The 13,938-nt window shown below is 35.8% G+C and overlaps 2 protein-coding genes and 1 long non-coding RNA gene across 6 annotated transcripts; 1 reads left to right on the plus strand and 2 right to left on the minus strand.

The window, feature by feature from the left end:
- The first annotated feature begins 551 nt into the window (after positions 1-551).
- LOC102623335 (PH, RCC1 and FYVE domains-containing protein 1) lies at positions 552-7,233 on the plus strand. Of its 2 annotated transcripts, XM_006476561.4 has the most exons (9): positions 552-867; positions 1,119-1,359; positions 1,823-1,909; positions 2,200-2,289; positions 2,763-2,843; positions 3,877-4,053; positions 4,137-6,224; positions 6,418-6,564; positions 7,088-7,233. In XM_006476561.4, the coding sequence occupies exons 2-9, from the start codon at positions 1,312-1,314 to the stop codon at positions 7,163-7,165; spliced, it is 2,796 nt and encodes a 931-aa protein (XP_006476624.2). In that variant the 5' UTR covers positions 552-867; positions 1,119-1,311; the 3' UTR covers positions 7,166-7,233. The 2 variants fall into 2 exon arrangements, with proteins under 2 accessions (XP_006476624.2, XP_006476622.2); XM_006476559.4 differs by having other exon boundaries at positions 553-867; positions 6,418-7,221.
- Positions 6,243-7,363, minus strand: LOC127901202 (uncharacterized). Its single transcript, XR_008053335.1, has 2 exons — positions 7,218-7,363; positions 6,243-6,700 (listed from the first exon to the last, which is right to left on the minus strand). It is a non-coding gene; the product is annotated as an uncharacterized LOC127901202 (long non-coding RNA).
- Positions 7,364-9,289: 1,926 nt separating this feature from the next.
- LOC102624219 (microtubule-associated protein RP/EB family member 1A) lies at positions 9,290-12,764 on the minus strand. 3 transcript variants are annotated; one of them, XM_025098715.2, is made up of 9 exons: positions 12,685-12,764; positions 12,430-12,563; positions 11,881-11,949; positions 11,683-11,769; positions 11,103-11,209; positions 10,839-10,978; positions 10,680-10,744; positions 10,110-10,223; positions 9,290-9,694 (listed from the first exon to the last, which is right to left on the minus strand). In XM_025098715.2, exons 2-9 carry the CDS (start codon positions 12,535-12,537, stop codon positions 9,572-9,574), a joined length of 813 nt encoding a protein of 270 aa, XP_024954483.2. In that variant the 5' UTR covers positions 12,538-12,563; positions 12,685-12,764; the 3' UTR covers positions 9,290-9,571. The 3 variants fall into 3 exon arrangements, with proteins under 3 accessions (XP_024954483.2, XP_052293864.1, XP_006476627.2); XM_052437904.1 differs by having other exon boundaries at positions 12,430-12,721; XM_006476564.4 differs by lacking the exon at positions 12,685-12,764 and having other exon boundaries at positions 10,851-10,978; positions 12,430-12,678.
- Positions 12,765-13,938: the final 1,174 nt, after the last annotated feature.

A 13,938-nucleotide genomic window follows, 5' to 3' on the forward strand; every position in this document is an offset into this window, starting at 1 on the left:
TTTTTAATAGAGTTTTTTTAGCTTAAATAAACTAATTTACTTCTACTAGGAAAAGCCCAAAATCTGAGCTTTTGGGAGTAGAGGTTATAAAATTTTTTTAAATATATATAATATAAAAAATATTATATAGTTTAATGGTTCAAAAGTATTTTTTTTATTGACAATCAAACACCCAATGACTTTTTGTCCAAAAATTCTATTGGTATAAGTTCTACTGCTATAAGCTTTATTGTTATAAGTTCTATTTAATAAGCTGTACCAAACGGAGCCTAAGTATTGCTCCCTTATCCTATGTCCTTACATTTATTACATTGACGACACTGATTAATGATCATCATGTGTGAGCCACGTGATGCCAGAAATCGACGGCGCAGAGGAAGTGCATTGCAGCTTCAGTTACATTTACACATCAGGGCAGAGGAAGGACGTAAACTAATTAACGTGAGTATTTAGATAAAGAAGAGGACATAGTTGTAATTTCTAACGAAATGATTCGGTTGGTGACGTGGAGTAAAACGAATCAGGATTCTTTTGTTTATTTTGGAATATAGAATCTTCAAACTCCGAAAAATCCAGAGAGATGGTAATAAAAAATAAATAAATAAATAAACAGTTAGAACTGGAGGAGGGAAAAAAGGGGGAGAGAGAAGCGCGCGTTAATTTTGAGAAATGATTGCATTAATCTTATGATTTCAAACGAAGCGAGCTCTGAACCTCATCAGAAATAATATGATTAATTGAAATTGCAAGCTCTTTATTAGGCCCCGTCGATCGCTCTCTCGTAAATTCATCCAGAAGCGAGATCCACCACAGACTCTCGGAAGCCCCAGTCTAATTCCTGATTTGTTTTTGTTAATTAGAATTCAGGTTAATATTATCCACATTGCCTTGTTTCCTTAAATTTCTGGCGCTTTTTTTTTTTTTAAAAAAAAAAACTTTTCCGTTTGATTACCGAGAAAGAAAGCATCGAATTCTTCTGTTTGTAAAGAAAAACGTAATGTAGAAGAATTGGATTCATTAGATGTGTGTTAGAAGGTTTGAATTAAAATTTTTTGAAGAGATTCACTAGATGGCATAATACTATAGATTCTCATTATTGGCAATTTTGGATGAAATAGAGGGATTTTTGAGCTGGGGATTGGAAAGATGTTTGTGAAGCTCTCGTGATTGAATAGATGAATTTGATATTTCAACTTCTGGTTGTGGAACTGTGGAGAAGTTTTATATGGGGAGAACTCGGGCGTCGTTTTGTTATCTTCTAGAATTTCAGTTTCGCTTGCTTTGGCTGGACTTGATATTTCTGCTACCTGGATGGCTTCTTTTCAGCAGAATATTCTTGTTGAGAGGGACACTGAACAGGTATTATGTTTTCTTGGATGTTAGTTTTTTTTTTTTTTTTTTGGGAATGATTTTGTCATTTTTTAGTATTTCAGTTATTAACCTTAGTACAATTTTTAATGAAAAACAAGGGGCTAATGCTGATAGTTAATGGACCAGCAATTGATAACCTCATTTGATAGTCCGAAAATCATTTTACATCTGTGTTGCCATCAAGGTCTGCCAATGATCTTGGATTGGTTTATTTATTATTTAAGAATGGTTCCTCAACATTTTCTTTAGTTATCTTCGTTCGATTCAACAATGCTTTACGGTATTCATAAACAACCTTTTTTCTTTTCCCCTCAATTTATTCCTTGTCTTATTCCTATGAATTTTTCTAATGGTTTTCCTGTTTGAACTGGGGTAAGTTTTTCTTCAAGGAAAGTTAGCTCATGTTATATATTTCTTATTTGAATTATGGATATATTTTTCATCTCTGCAGGCCGTTAGAGTCCTTAAGAAAGGGACATATCTGCTGAAGTATGGGCGTCGAGGAAAGCCTAAATTTTGTCCATTCCGGCTTTCTAGTGTATGTTTCCATGCATATTTGAAATTTTAGTACAATTTCTATGCTTCAGTGCATTCCTCTCACTGAATTGTGTTGATGATGTGTTTCAATGATAAATTTCAAATGTCAATTACCATATTATGCTGTTTGCATCATGATGTGTTTGATCAAGCTGATTACTAGGTATATTATCTTATGTTTTGAAGCAGTGTCTCATTCTAAATTTGGGGTCCATAAATGTGCAAGTTAGAATCATTTGAATCATCATGTATTCTCTTTCTTTACGCTCAAGTCCTCTGTCAATTTTTCAGGATGAGAAATTGTTGATATGGTACGCTGGCAAGGAGGAAAAACAACTAAAATTAAGCCATGTTTCAAGGATTATACCCGGACAGCGCACTGTAAGTTTGTGCGTTCCTTCAAATGAAATGAAGACAGTATCTTCTTCTTTTTTTACGAGGGACCAATTGTGTTACAAGCTTCCTCTTCATCGTCTTCTTCTTTTGTGTGATTTATTTTCAAGACATACTCAAATGGTTCATTTATAAGTGTATTTCTGGTTATCATTTTTCCTTGGAGGTTCTGTATTTCTGGTTCAATTTGATTTGTGTTTTCTTCAAAACCATATTGGTTTTGCTGCATGCATCTACCTGTATCTGCAACCAATTGATTGAACCTTAAAGGAAGAACCTTGGTTCTCATTCAACTTATTTGTTTTCCAGCAATCAATAATCATCCCTGGGCATTTCCAACTTAAATTACAGTGACTCACTTAATGGATGAAAGCTACAAATCCCCAATAGATCCTCTTTAAACCTTCAGCATAAGTGTTAACCGTGAACAACTAATAAACGTTGTTGTGTACCATTTGCAGGCAGTTTTTCAGCGATACCCTCAGCCTGAGAAAGAATATCAATCATTTTCTCTTATATACAGGAACAGGTCCTTGGATTTGGTGGGTACTTTAGCTTCTCTTGCTATAGCACAAAATTTTTTCTTCAACAAAGTACATTGATGTTCCACTTACATTTTCATTTGGAATTTCAATGATTCATATTCAGTTATTAATTAATCCTGGTCAAGACATAAAAATTCAAATGGTCCACTTTATTGTCGTCATGGTGGTTTTCTCTTGAGTACACATCTATCTGCAACTGTCAAATCCTATTATTTGTATTGAAGCAGAGTCGTCAATTAAGCAAAAATAAGAGACACAGGGTTTTCATGTTGTATTATGTTTTTGAACATCCATCACCGTCCCTATCCCAGCCCAAGCAAGTCCCAGCTTTTGTGAAAAATAGGTTAGACCAGTTTCTCACTTCTGTATTTCTTCCTTAGTATCATATTATTTGTAAATCATTTCTGTGAACATTAGTGGTATTGTGTGTGTCTGCACCCCTATGTTTCTGCGTGTGTGTATGTGCGCAATGGAGAGAGAGATGCGTAAAGAATGAATTCTACTTTCCTCTATTTCTGATTTCCTGTCTCTTTTACTTGAACTCTAAATGTAGAGGTTCTTGGAAGAGTTGGGAATTGTATTTGAGTTATGCTTAATCATTTAATTTAAGATGAAAACTGATCATTAATACTTTTTGTTGTCATATTTCTTTTTGATGAATCCCCTCCAGTAGTAGTTTTCTGGTTTGGGATTTTAAGGTACAGGAAAAATTCGGGAAAGCTTTAAAACTGTGGAGTCTTAGAGGCTTAAAACTTAAAACACTTAAATTGCACGGTTTATACATTTTCCCAGACTTTCCCGCACTTTAAAATTTCGGATTGGAACATTTCTACCCCATCCAGTATCCCTTTTCACACCTTGAAGATAATATAAAATAATTGGGTTACAGTTATGTAACCTTATCTTTCATTTCTCTTTTTCCATTTTTTTCTTTTTTCCCAATGAACGTTTTTCATTTTAAAACATCAAACATTCTCTTGCAGTGGTAAAAATATTATAACTACCTGTAATTATTGGGTTCCTTGAGCAGATATGCAAGGACAAGGACGAAGCTGAGCTCTGGTTTACGGCCCTTAGAGCCTTAATTTCTGAGGATAACCGCTGCAAATCAAGAAGTGATAGTATATCATCTGATAGCCCACGTAGCCATACTCAAAAGAATTCTCCATCTCATGTGTCATCTATCAGCAGTGACTTAACCAACAAGGTTTCTTGCATGATGTCCGTTAAAATCATATTATCTGCTACTTTCTTTGAGTTAATCTTCTCTATGTGTTTCACTTGTCCCAGGATTCTGGAGACACCCAACCAATTCTGGTTGCTCATGAGAATTCTCCACAGAATAGATTGGGAAAAGCCTTCTCTGAGGTTTTATCATTTACAGCAGCAGCAAAGGCTTATACTCGAGCTGAGTCAGTTTCCAAGTCCCTCAACTTTGTAGCCTCTGGTGGTTTAGATGATGCAAATAGTCGTAGCTCCACAGCTGATTCCTTTCGAATTAGTTTATCCAGTGCTGTAAGCTCATCCAGCCAGGGATCTTGTCATGAAGATTTTGATGGTTTGGGTGATGTTTTCATCTGGGGAGAAGGATTCGGCAATGGGCTTTTGGGTGGTGCTGTCAATGGGGTTGAAATTTCTTCTGCTGACAGGAGGGATGCTCTTTTGCCTAAGGTCCTGGAGTCAACTGTGGTCCTTGATGCCCAAAGTATTGCTTGTGGGAGTAAGCATGCTGTGTTAGTCACCAAACAGGGACAGATCTTTAGTTGGGGTGAGGGATCTGGTGGCAAGCTTGGGCATGGAGTGGAAGCTGATGTTTCTTATCCGAAGCTCATTGATGCTCTCAATGGATCAAACATTCATATGGTGGCTTGTGGGGAATTTCACACCTGTGCTGTAACATTTTCAGGTGATCTTTATACATGGGGTGATGGTATTCACAATCTTGGTCTTCTAGGACAAGTTAGCGAAATTAGTCACTGGATCCCCAGAAAAGTAAGTGGTCAGATGGAGGGGTTGCAAATATCATCCATCTGCTGTGGACCTTGGCACACAGCCGCTATTACATCGGCAGGGAAGTTGTTTACATTTGGTGATGGAACTTTTGGAGCCCTGGGCCATGGAGATCGTAGCAGCACTAGTGTGCCTAGAGAAGTTGAAACGCTGAAAGAATTAAAAACGGTGATGGCTTCTTGTGGTGTTTGGCACACTGCTGCAATTGCTGAAGTTGCTGGTAAAACTTCTGGTTCCAATGGACTTTCATCAAAAAAGCTATTCACCTGGGGGAATGGGGCTGAAGGCCAACTCGGACATGGTGATGCAGAACCTAGAGTAGTTCCACTTTGTGTCAAAGTTTCAGATGACATTAGCTTTTGCAAAGTAGCCTGTGGTCACAGCATCACTATTGCTTTAACAGCCACAGGACAAGTATTTTCAATGGGGAGTGCTGATTATGGACAATTAGGAAGTCCAGGAAGCACTGGTAAGTTTCCCACTCGCATTGAAGGAAACATCAAACACAGATATATTGAAGACATAGCATGTGGTTCTTATCATATCGCGGTTGTAAGTTCAAAATCTGAGGTTTACACTTGGGGAAAGGGAGCAAATGGTCAGTTAGGCCATGGGGACAATGAAAACAAACAAACTCCTACACTTGTTGAAGCTTTGAGGGACAAACAAGTAAAGAGTGTGGTTTGTGGTTCCAACTTTACTGCTGCCATATGTCTTCACAAAGGTGTTTCTATTGCTGATCATTCCATATGTTCTGGTTGTCGTTATCAATTTAATTTCAGAAGGAGGCGTCATAACTGCTACAACTGTGGGCTAGTTTTTTGCAAATTGTGCAGCAGTAAGAAGTCAATGAAAACTGCTTTGGCTCCGGAGATAAACAAGCCTTACCGCGTGTGTGATGATTGTTTCATAAAATTGAATACAACCTCAGAATCTGGATCAAATTCACAGATTCCAAGGAATTCTAGTGGATTATTTCAGAACTGTAAGAGGGTAACTGAGAAAGAAAACATGAATTCTAGATCTGTTGGACGACTTTTGAGACTTGCATCTTTTGAATCATTCAAAGAGGCTACCGATGGACAATCTAAGCCCAAGGGGAAAAGTTATCATGCCTCTCCCTCTTTAAATGGAAAATTCCAATGGGAACCAAACTCTGACTTCATTAAGTCAAACAAAATATCTGCTTCTCCTCCTGGCTCAAGGAGGGTTTCTCGAGCACCATCCCCTATATCAAGGAAGTCAAGTCCTGCTTGTTCCATTACAATGAATTCTTTTACTGATCTTGCAAATTCAGAAGTCATTTTTGAATACTCAAAACAAACAAATGACAACTTCAACCAAGAACCAGATGTTTTAAGAGCGCAGGTAAATCCACACATAACCAAAAGTAATACGTCCTGCCATGTATGTAGGCTATTATATCTTAAGAAATTTAATGATATATGGAAATTATAGGCAAACTACATTGACCAAACCTAATGTGAAAGTTTGCTTGCCTCTTCAATTTTCTTGAATGTCACAGTGATTGTGACTGAACTGATGTAAATTCTGAATGCAGTTGGAGGATCTTACTCGCAAATCACAATTCCTAGAAGTAGAACTTGAAAGGACGTCAAGAAAGTTGAAGGAGACGACTCAAATTGCACAGGAGGAAGCTGAAAAAAACAAAGCTGCACAGGAAGTAATCAGGTCTCTAACTGCGCAGGTGAGAGGCCTGATCGTTGGTTCAAATCTTGCATTGTGGCTTGAATTTAGAATTGCTGCAACACAATTTATTGTTCCCCTCTGTAGATTTGATTGAAGTCACTTCAAAGTTTGATTTTGATAGGCATAGGCTCGACCTGGTTCAGCATTGGGGATTGAAACATAAAACGGGTCAAATATCAGGATGAAGGATAGAAAATTAGATGCCAATAAGTCCAGGGTTGCATGCAATCCCGACATTTTCTTACTAACCATATGAATGCAGGGACCTAGTTTGTTTAACTGTATATATGATTGATATTGATATAAATGTTTATCATAATATGATTGCATATATACATGGAGGTAGAGGTTGTGTATTTATCAAACATCTTGACACAGTTGGATATGAGTAAGACTGCAGACTGTTCATAGGAATATAAAAAGAGAACATTCATCAAATATCCTTCATCTTGCACATTCTTGGATTGCGATTCTAGAGTTCATCTGACAATCATTTGGTGATTGGTTCAATTCTTTGACAGTTGACGGACATGGCTAAAAGAGTACCCGAACAGTCATATACAGGCACAATATCCCATTCACATGCTTATTGTAGCTGAAACTGAGAGTTGTTTGACCAGACCACCTTATCTTGATCATGAGTATACTGACCAACATATTAGTTCCAATTTTGTAAGGCAAGAGTGAAGGAACAACTGGAATTTAAAGCGGATGGTGACTGACTGGACAGCAACCTGAGGTGTAAATGCTTTTTCGCTCATCTGGTTGAGTTGAACATAACAATCCTTCATTTTGACATCACCTTGGAAGGATGAAATATAGAGAAATAGCCAATAGGAAACAGGAAAGTGAAAAAACATTAGATGAGAAGCATACAATATTTTTAACTAATGTAAATATTTTAACTTATTAGATGAAAAGTTGTTGTATCCTTGAGAGAAGATGGTTTTGGAATTTTTTTTTTTTTAAAGCACTTGCAAATTGCATGTTTTATTCCTTCCTGTTCTCAAAGGTAAAAATAGCTTTTTGGCTCCCAAGATCCTCTTATTCTGTGACTCGAAGACCGGTGTGGAACTTCGGTGGCACCGTTTAAAGCAAAAGCTTAAACACGGTTAGAAGCTTATCTATACATTAAATGAATTTATTATATATATATATATATATGAATGAGTAATTTTTCAATTAGGAATTCCTGACTTTATTATCGGTTAAAAGATAAAAAAATTTAGATTTTAATACATTACATGATAAAATACAGTGTATTAAAATTTATATTTATTTTATCTCTTATTTAATTACTTAAAGTCAGAGATCCCTAATTGAAAAATATTAGTATATACATAAAGGATTTTAGTTTTTGGGCTATTTTTTGCTTGCCCCAAATGTTTTAAAAAATTTTGGCGCACACCCTAATCTTTCAACAACTATCATCACACATTCTAATTAGTAAATTTTTACCATTAACTTTGACGGAATTGTCAATTATTTGAGTAAAAGACTTGTTTGCTCTTTATTTCAAATGTTATTATTGAAATATGAAGATGCAGATGAGGAAGATGTGTATTCTTAAAAGTTTTTATTCTTTACTCGAAGCTAGTGAAAGGGAAAATTCATTTGATTATTTGATTGGATGTGGCAAAGTCTGTTGCAATCACAACACTTCCTCAAGAAACCGTGCAACAATTGAATGGGATGGAATTTTCAGTTATTTGAGAAATTTTGAAAAAAAAAAATTCCTCGGTCATTCGTTTCAAGTGTTATTTTTACCTGAGCAATGATACAGTGGTGTGGTCAATCCCACCTTGACCCCGAAGCCTACGACGTCGTCTCAATCTTTAAATCCAAACGGCACTGTTTAACCCAACACAAGCGCGAACGAAATAGCACACCAATGTTTAATCATCCAAGGCCTCTCCACCAAACCAATCTTCTCATTTTCCGAACGAAATAGCTAATCGAATTCGCCAAATCATTTTATCCACCATGCTGGAACGCCTGAAAACTAGCAAATCAATTAATTTAACCAAGTGAAATCATACTCAAATCAACCGATCGGGTTTGTTTTCTGGCCGTAGTACGAGAGGTGTGTGGGTGCTCCGTGATATGGGGGCCTAGATGTTTGGTGGCGGTGCTTGTGGTCACGAACTGACGATGGTGATGGCGGATGAGATTGGAATTAAGTGAACACATTTTCATAGCTCAAATTTTAAGAAAGTAGAAATGACAACTGAAACTTTTTAAAGACTTTTAACTGATTTCGACTTTTATTAAGAAGCATGCTCTTTTTGTCAAAGTAGATATCCAATTCAAGTCAAAAAGTCTTCCCAGCATGAGGGGCATGAAAATTGAGCATGTATTATATATACGTCATCAGCGTTGAATTAAGGTTCCACAATCTTCCACGGATCCCACTACCTTACAATCAATGTATGGTACATCCCTCACTCATGAACAGTAAATGAATCCCACTCATTCACTGTTCATGAATGAGAGATGTATCATACATTGATTGTAAGGTGGTGTTTGTCATCTTCCACTCAACTTGGCGAAACCAGGGTTTCGTTAAATGACGTGAATCAACACGTGGCTAAAATCTAGTCCTTGAATCACCCATTTCCGTGAAAATTGAAAAAAAATAAGGGAAAAAAAATGAAGAAACGAGTGCTTCTTCAACAAGCAATAAAGCACCTTGGCAAGCAATTTGCTACATGGTGAAAGGTTAATTAGATCGAAAAAGAGAAGTGATTTCTGAGTAATAATCCAGCAGCAGTGCTAACTGCCAATAAATCGGTCATATACTTGAGTTCACAATCATTTTATTCACCAAATAAAGGAAATGAAAAAGAAACAAAGCCTACACAATGTTTTCATCAGGTGGTATGGGAATCTGAACACAGCAAAAACATCCCCTGCATCTTGCGATCAACGGACGCCCTAAGTTCATTACACCGGGCCCTGTAAGTTTCTCATCGTTTGATTGCAAGGGCTCCATTGCAAGTCAAAATTCAATCCTCTTCTGCTTTGCCTTCGCCAGCTTCCAAAGTTTGGGATAGATACTCCTGGGCTTCTGCTAGAGCTGACTCCTTGGCATCAGCAGCATACAATATTTTCTTGATTGCTACTGCCACCTGCATAAATATTAATGGAAGACTTGAATAGATTTACAACTTCAAAAGGTAAAACAGTATACCCAGCGCAACAATGTGGTTAGCAACCATGGCATTTGTTCTTAAATCAGAGAAATACCTGTAGAAACAAGTTCTAATCGGTTGAATTTCAACTTTTTTCTTGTGGTTAAAACCAAGTTTTAAGATGTGAATAAAACATGATTGATTATAGCTCATAATCCCAAAAAGCATCAGATATATTGCTTCAGTACATTACAGAACTTGTAATCCATAAATTTTCGTAAAACTTCAAATTTCAGTTCCTTGGGTCCTTGGGGATCCAGGCAAAGAGAGAAACAGGAAACAAATCATTCCAGAAAAAAAAAAAAAAAGAGAAATGTAATATGATCAAAATAAGAAGTCCAGAAATCCTTACAGGAAGATTTTCCAATTCTGGAGTTTGACAAAGTATTTCTATATCCCGTAATTTTGCAAAGTAAAAATCTCTCTCCTTCTCCAAAAGGTCCACAGAGAGCTTGAGATCTGTAATCTACATCATAGTAGCACAGTACAAAATATTTCAGGACCGAGCACAAAAATTGGCATCTACACAAACTGGAGTAAAGCATAGAATTTCACTTTAATGGCTTTCTGATAAAGGGCAATCTGAGAACTAGTATAGACAAAGAGTTCTCTGGCTTAAAACGCAGATGGTAAACTTTTTCAGCTGCAGGATGCATATATCATATGATTATGCATCCAAGAATTGGGGGACTGACCAATGCCAGAACAAAGGTAGTAAATGGCGTCAATGTTAATATTTTCATTTCCTTTAAATAACTGAAACCAACATGCAAATATGCCATCAAATCCCAGCTAAATTTTCACCACCAAGTATCTTTCAAATAATTGAGAAAGGGAGAATGATCAGCTCATTTAGCATTGGTCAAGTTCCTCGGACTTGAAATTTCAAACGAGGGGGAGAAATACAACAGAATGCCAATACCTCCTTAGACAATGCTTGAACCTCTTGTGCAGAGTTAGCTCCATATATCTTTGCTTGCCTGGGCCCTAAACAATGTGCATCAAACAGCAACAGTAAGAATTTACAGAAATAGAAATAGGACTACAAGGTGCAAGCATAGAAGAAATTGTTGAAGGCAACCAGAAATTTTACTGTGGCCAATGTCACCAGAGCCAGCGTTATGCATATTGTTTGTTTGCAGTGATTTTGAAATCTTCTGAGAACCCCTAGAGCTCCGTTCCTTCCCACCCTTGCATCTACGCTCCACAGGATTGTAGTTCCTACAAGAACAACAATGTCATATTATTAGAAAAATTCACAAATGAAATAAGGTATTACAACCATATTTGCAACCAAAAGTCTTAAGATGGTGTAGGGAGGAGACTGAAAGAGTGAGCAGCATACTCATTCATGATGCCACCATTTACAGAATCACAGTAACGTTTCAGCCATTGTAAGAACTCTAAGTTGTCCAAAGGTCGGCCTTTGACAAGCTTATTGACTTCAATATGCTGCCACAGAGCAAAATTGTCAGTGACTCAAGGTAAATGTCTTGATTTAGCTTGTAAAGCTTGTGATACAACTCATAATAGACAATAGAACATATATATTGGCAACCAGGAGCATAAGCAAAGGGTGAAAAGAAGGTGGCTCTCATTTGCTAAAGTGTGCTGAAAGAGAAGTTGTGACGGAAAATGATTCATGAGACAACCACAAGTCTATTTTTCCAAGGCCTTGTTGATGTGAACTGAGTCAGTCGTTAAACTGTAGCAAAATTAAATTCCTCTAATTGAGGTAATGTTAAGAAGAACTGGGAACGAGATCCTCTCAACTATGGAGAGAAACACCCTCCTTCAAAAAGTTAAATGGCACCAGGGTTTTTATCAAACCTTAGAATTCAAAGGTCGAATGTAAATGCTGACATAAAAATATATGAACAAAGCAGCAAAAATTTCATCGGCCTTGTAAGGAAAGACAGTATTACCTTGTCAATTTTCAACTTGTTAAATACATCCTGCAGGACCTTGTAATTTTGGATCATGTCATATTCGGTCTTCGCATCAAAATTTACCTAAAGCAAAAAAAAAAAAAAAAAAAAAGGCAAAATTCTTCTATGATTAAAATAAATTAATTAAAGAAATGACAACGCATACAATAAAAAAATTGTGAAGTTCAGAGTTACCTTGTGCATTGGAACAACTCCTGGGTAGGTCATGTCCAACATTTGACACTGCACTGCCCCGGACGCAGCCTGAAAATAATGACACACATGAACAAAAATAAAAGAGGTAATCAACATTTCAAAGCCACACCCAAAAATGAGGAAACAGGGACGTCCAGTTTCATATACATATAAACTCTATCTTCATTAGGTCAATGAAATATTGATATCATTTACCACACTCTCAGCCAATTGATAATACATCATCATCACATACATTGCAAAGCAAATTCTGTCCATTGTTATATCCACTGGCTTTCAAAGCAAAAAGCATTCCCTTTACACTGCATTTAATTCTAGGTGAAAAACAAACAAGCCATAATTTTTTCTACAAAAAAATTCATTTATACGCAAAAATGAAGCAACCCATCAAGTTCAAACAGCAGCAACAGCAACAATAATGACGATAAGCAAAAGACAGTGTTTTTTTTATAAAAAGAAAAAGAAAAAAAGAAAAGAAAAGAAGAATTGGTATTCTTCCCAGATAACAAAAAGGGCACGAGATGTGACCTCTTCAATGCGAGAGAGATGAAGCTGAAGCCTGTTGTTGATCCAAGTCAATAGCTCATTTCTTCCAACAAAATACGCACTGTCCATCATTCCAATGTTGGTTGCCATATTTATCTTAATCAATTTCTTCAAAGCTTCAAAACTCGAAAAACAAAAATAATAGTAATTGACAGGAAGACTTTTGAAAAACAAGATTTATTTTTTAAAAAAAAGAAGAAGAAAAGAGATGATTGATAATGAGAAGAAGAGAGAAACCGAAAGAAGACAGTAGAGAAAAAAGCTGGCAACCGGCCCTTCTTTGAAAATTGAATGTGCGGTTTTTATTTTAACTTTTAACGTTCACTCATTTTTTTAAACAAAATAAGAAGATAATTAATTTGTTTTTCTCTTTTACCATTTCCTAATTTGCTCACTAATTTCGTTATTAAACAAAATTGGGCTGATGATCATCTAGTCTTACTAAGTTATAATATATATAATTTACATCAACTCATAAATATATATTTTTTTTCATGGCTCTATTGTTATCAGCTAAAAAATTAGAAAGTTATGAAAAATTATTTATGAATTCATATAATAATATAAATGAGTAACTTAGCCGTTGCCAATCATCCAATACAAAACATTTCGAGATTTTATAAGATATCCAATTAGGAGGTTAATAATTAATATAATATTTAAAAGTTACTTTTTTTTTGCATTTTATATAATTAAAATCATTTTTTAACACTGGTTAATTTAATTTAATTTTTTTAGATGGGAACTTAAATCAATTTTAAACGAATATAAATTTAATGTGGGCCATTAACATTGAGATCACTGACTTTTTAATATTTTTATAAACAATCACATATTTTTTGTACTTTTAACAAAAGGGTGGCTCTCGGTGTGTGGGTCACAGTTCAAGTCCCACAAAAGCATTGTGAGGGCTGTGAGTCCTTCCTTAATTGTAATATATAATTGAGTGGAGGCAATCTTCTCCCTTACTCATGTGAGTGGAGTAAACGTCCTTCGAATATTAGTGAGGGTAAAAATCAGTGTGAGTGGAGTAGACGTTCTTTGAATATTAATGAGGGTAAAAATTGAGTGGAGTAGACGTCTCTCAAAAATTGAGTGGAGTATACGTCTCTCGAATATTAGTGAGAATAAAAATTTGGACAGTGTTTTATAAGAATTATGTATACTAGTCTTAATAATAGTCTCATGTAAATATGAGTTATAGTTTAATTGGCATAATCAGTTAAAAACAAAAAACAAAACAAACGGATGGCTGGCCAGTCACCCTATAAATTATAAAAGTTGTACCCTTATTGTGAGAAGAAGAAAAACTCCTGAACATTAATGCCAGTAAATGAATTATCTGTTGAAATATTGGGCTGCTCAGATACTCGTATTGGAACAAAATGTTAACGGACACCGTCCTAAAAAGATATACAATATTAAAGAAAAGTGTTAAGGCTAAAAGAACAAGCTTAAAAACATTTTGGATTCGTCGTAACACTTGTATAA

Source organism: Citrus sinensis, chromosome 3 (genome assembly GCF_022201045.2).
Source record: "Citrus sinensis cultivar Valencia sweet orange chromosome 3, DVS_A1.0, whole genome shotgun sequence".
Classification (NCBI taxonomy): domain Eukaryota; kingdom Viridiplantae; phylum Streptophyta; class Magnoliopsida; order Sapindales; family Rutaceae; genus Citrus; species Citrus sinensis.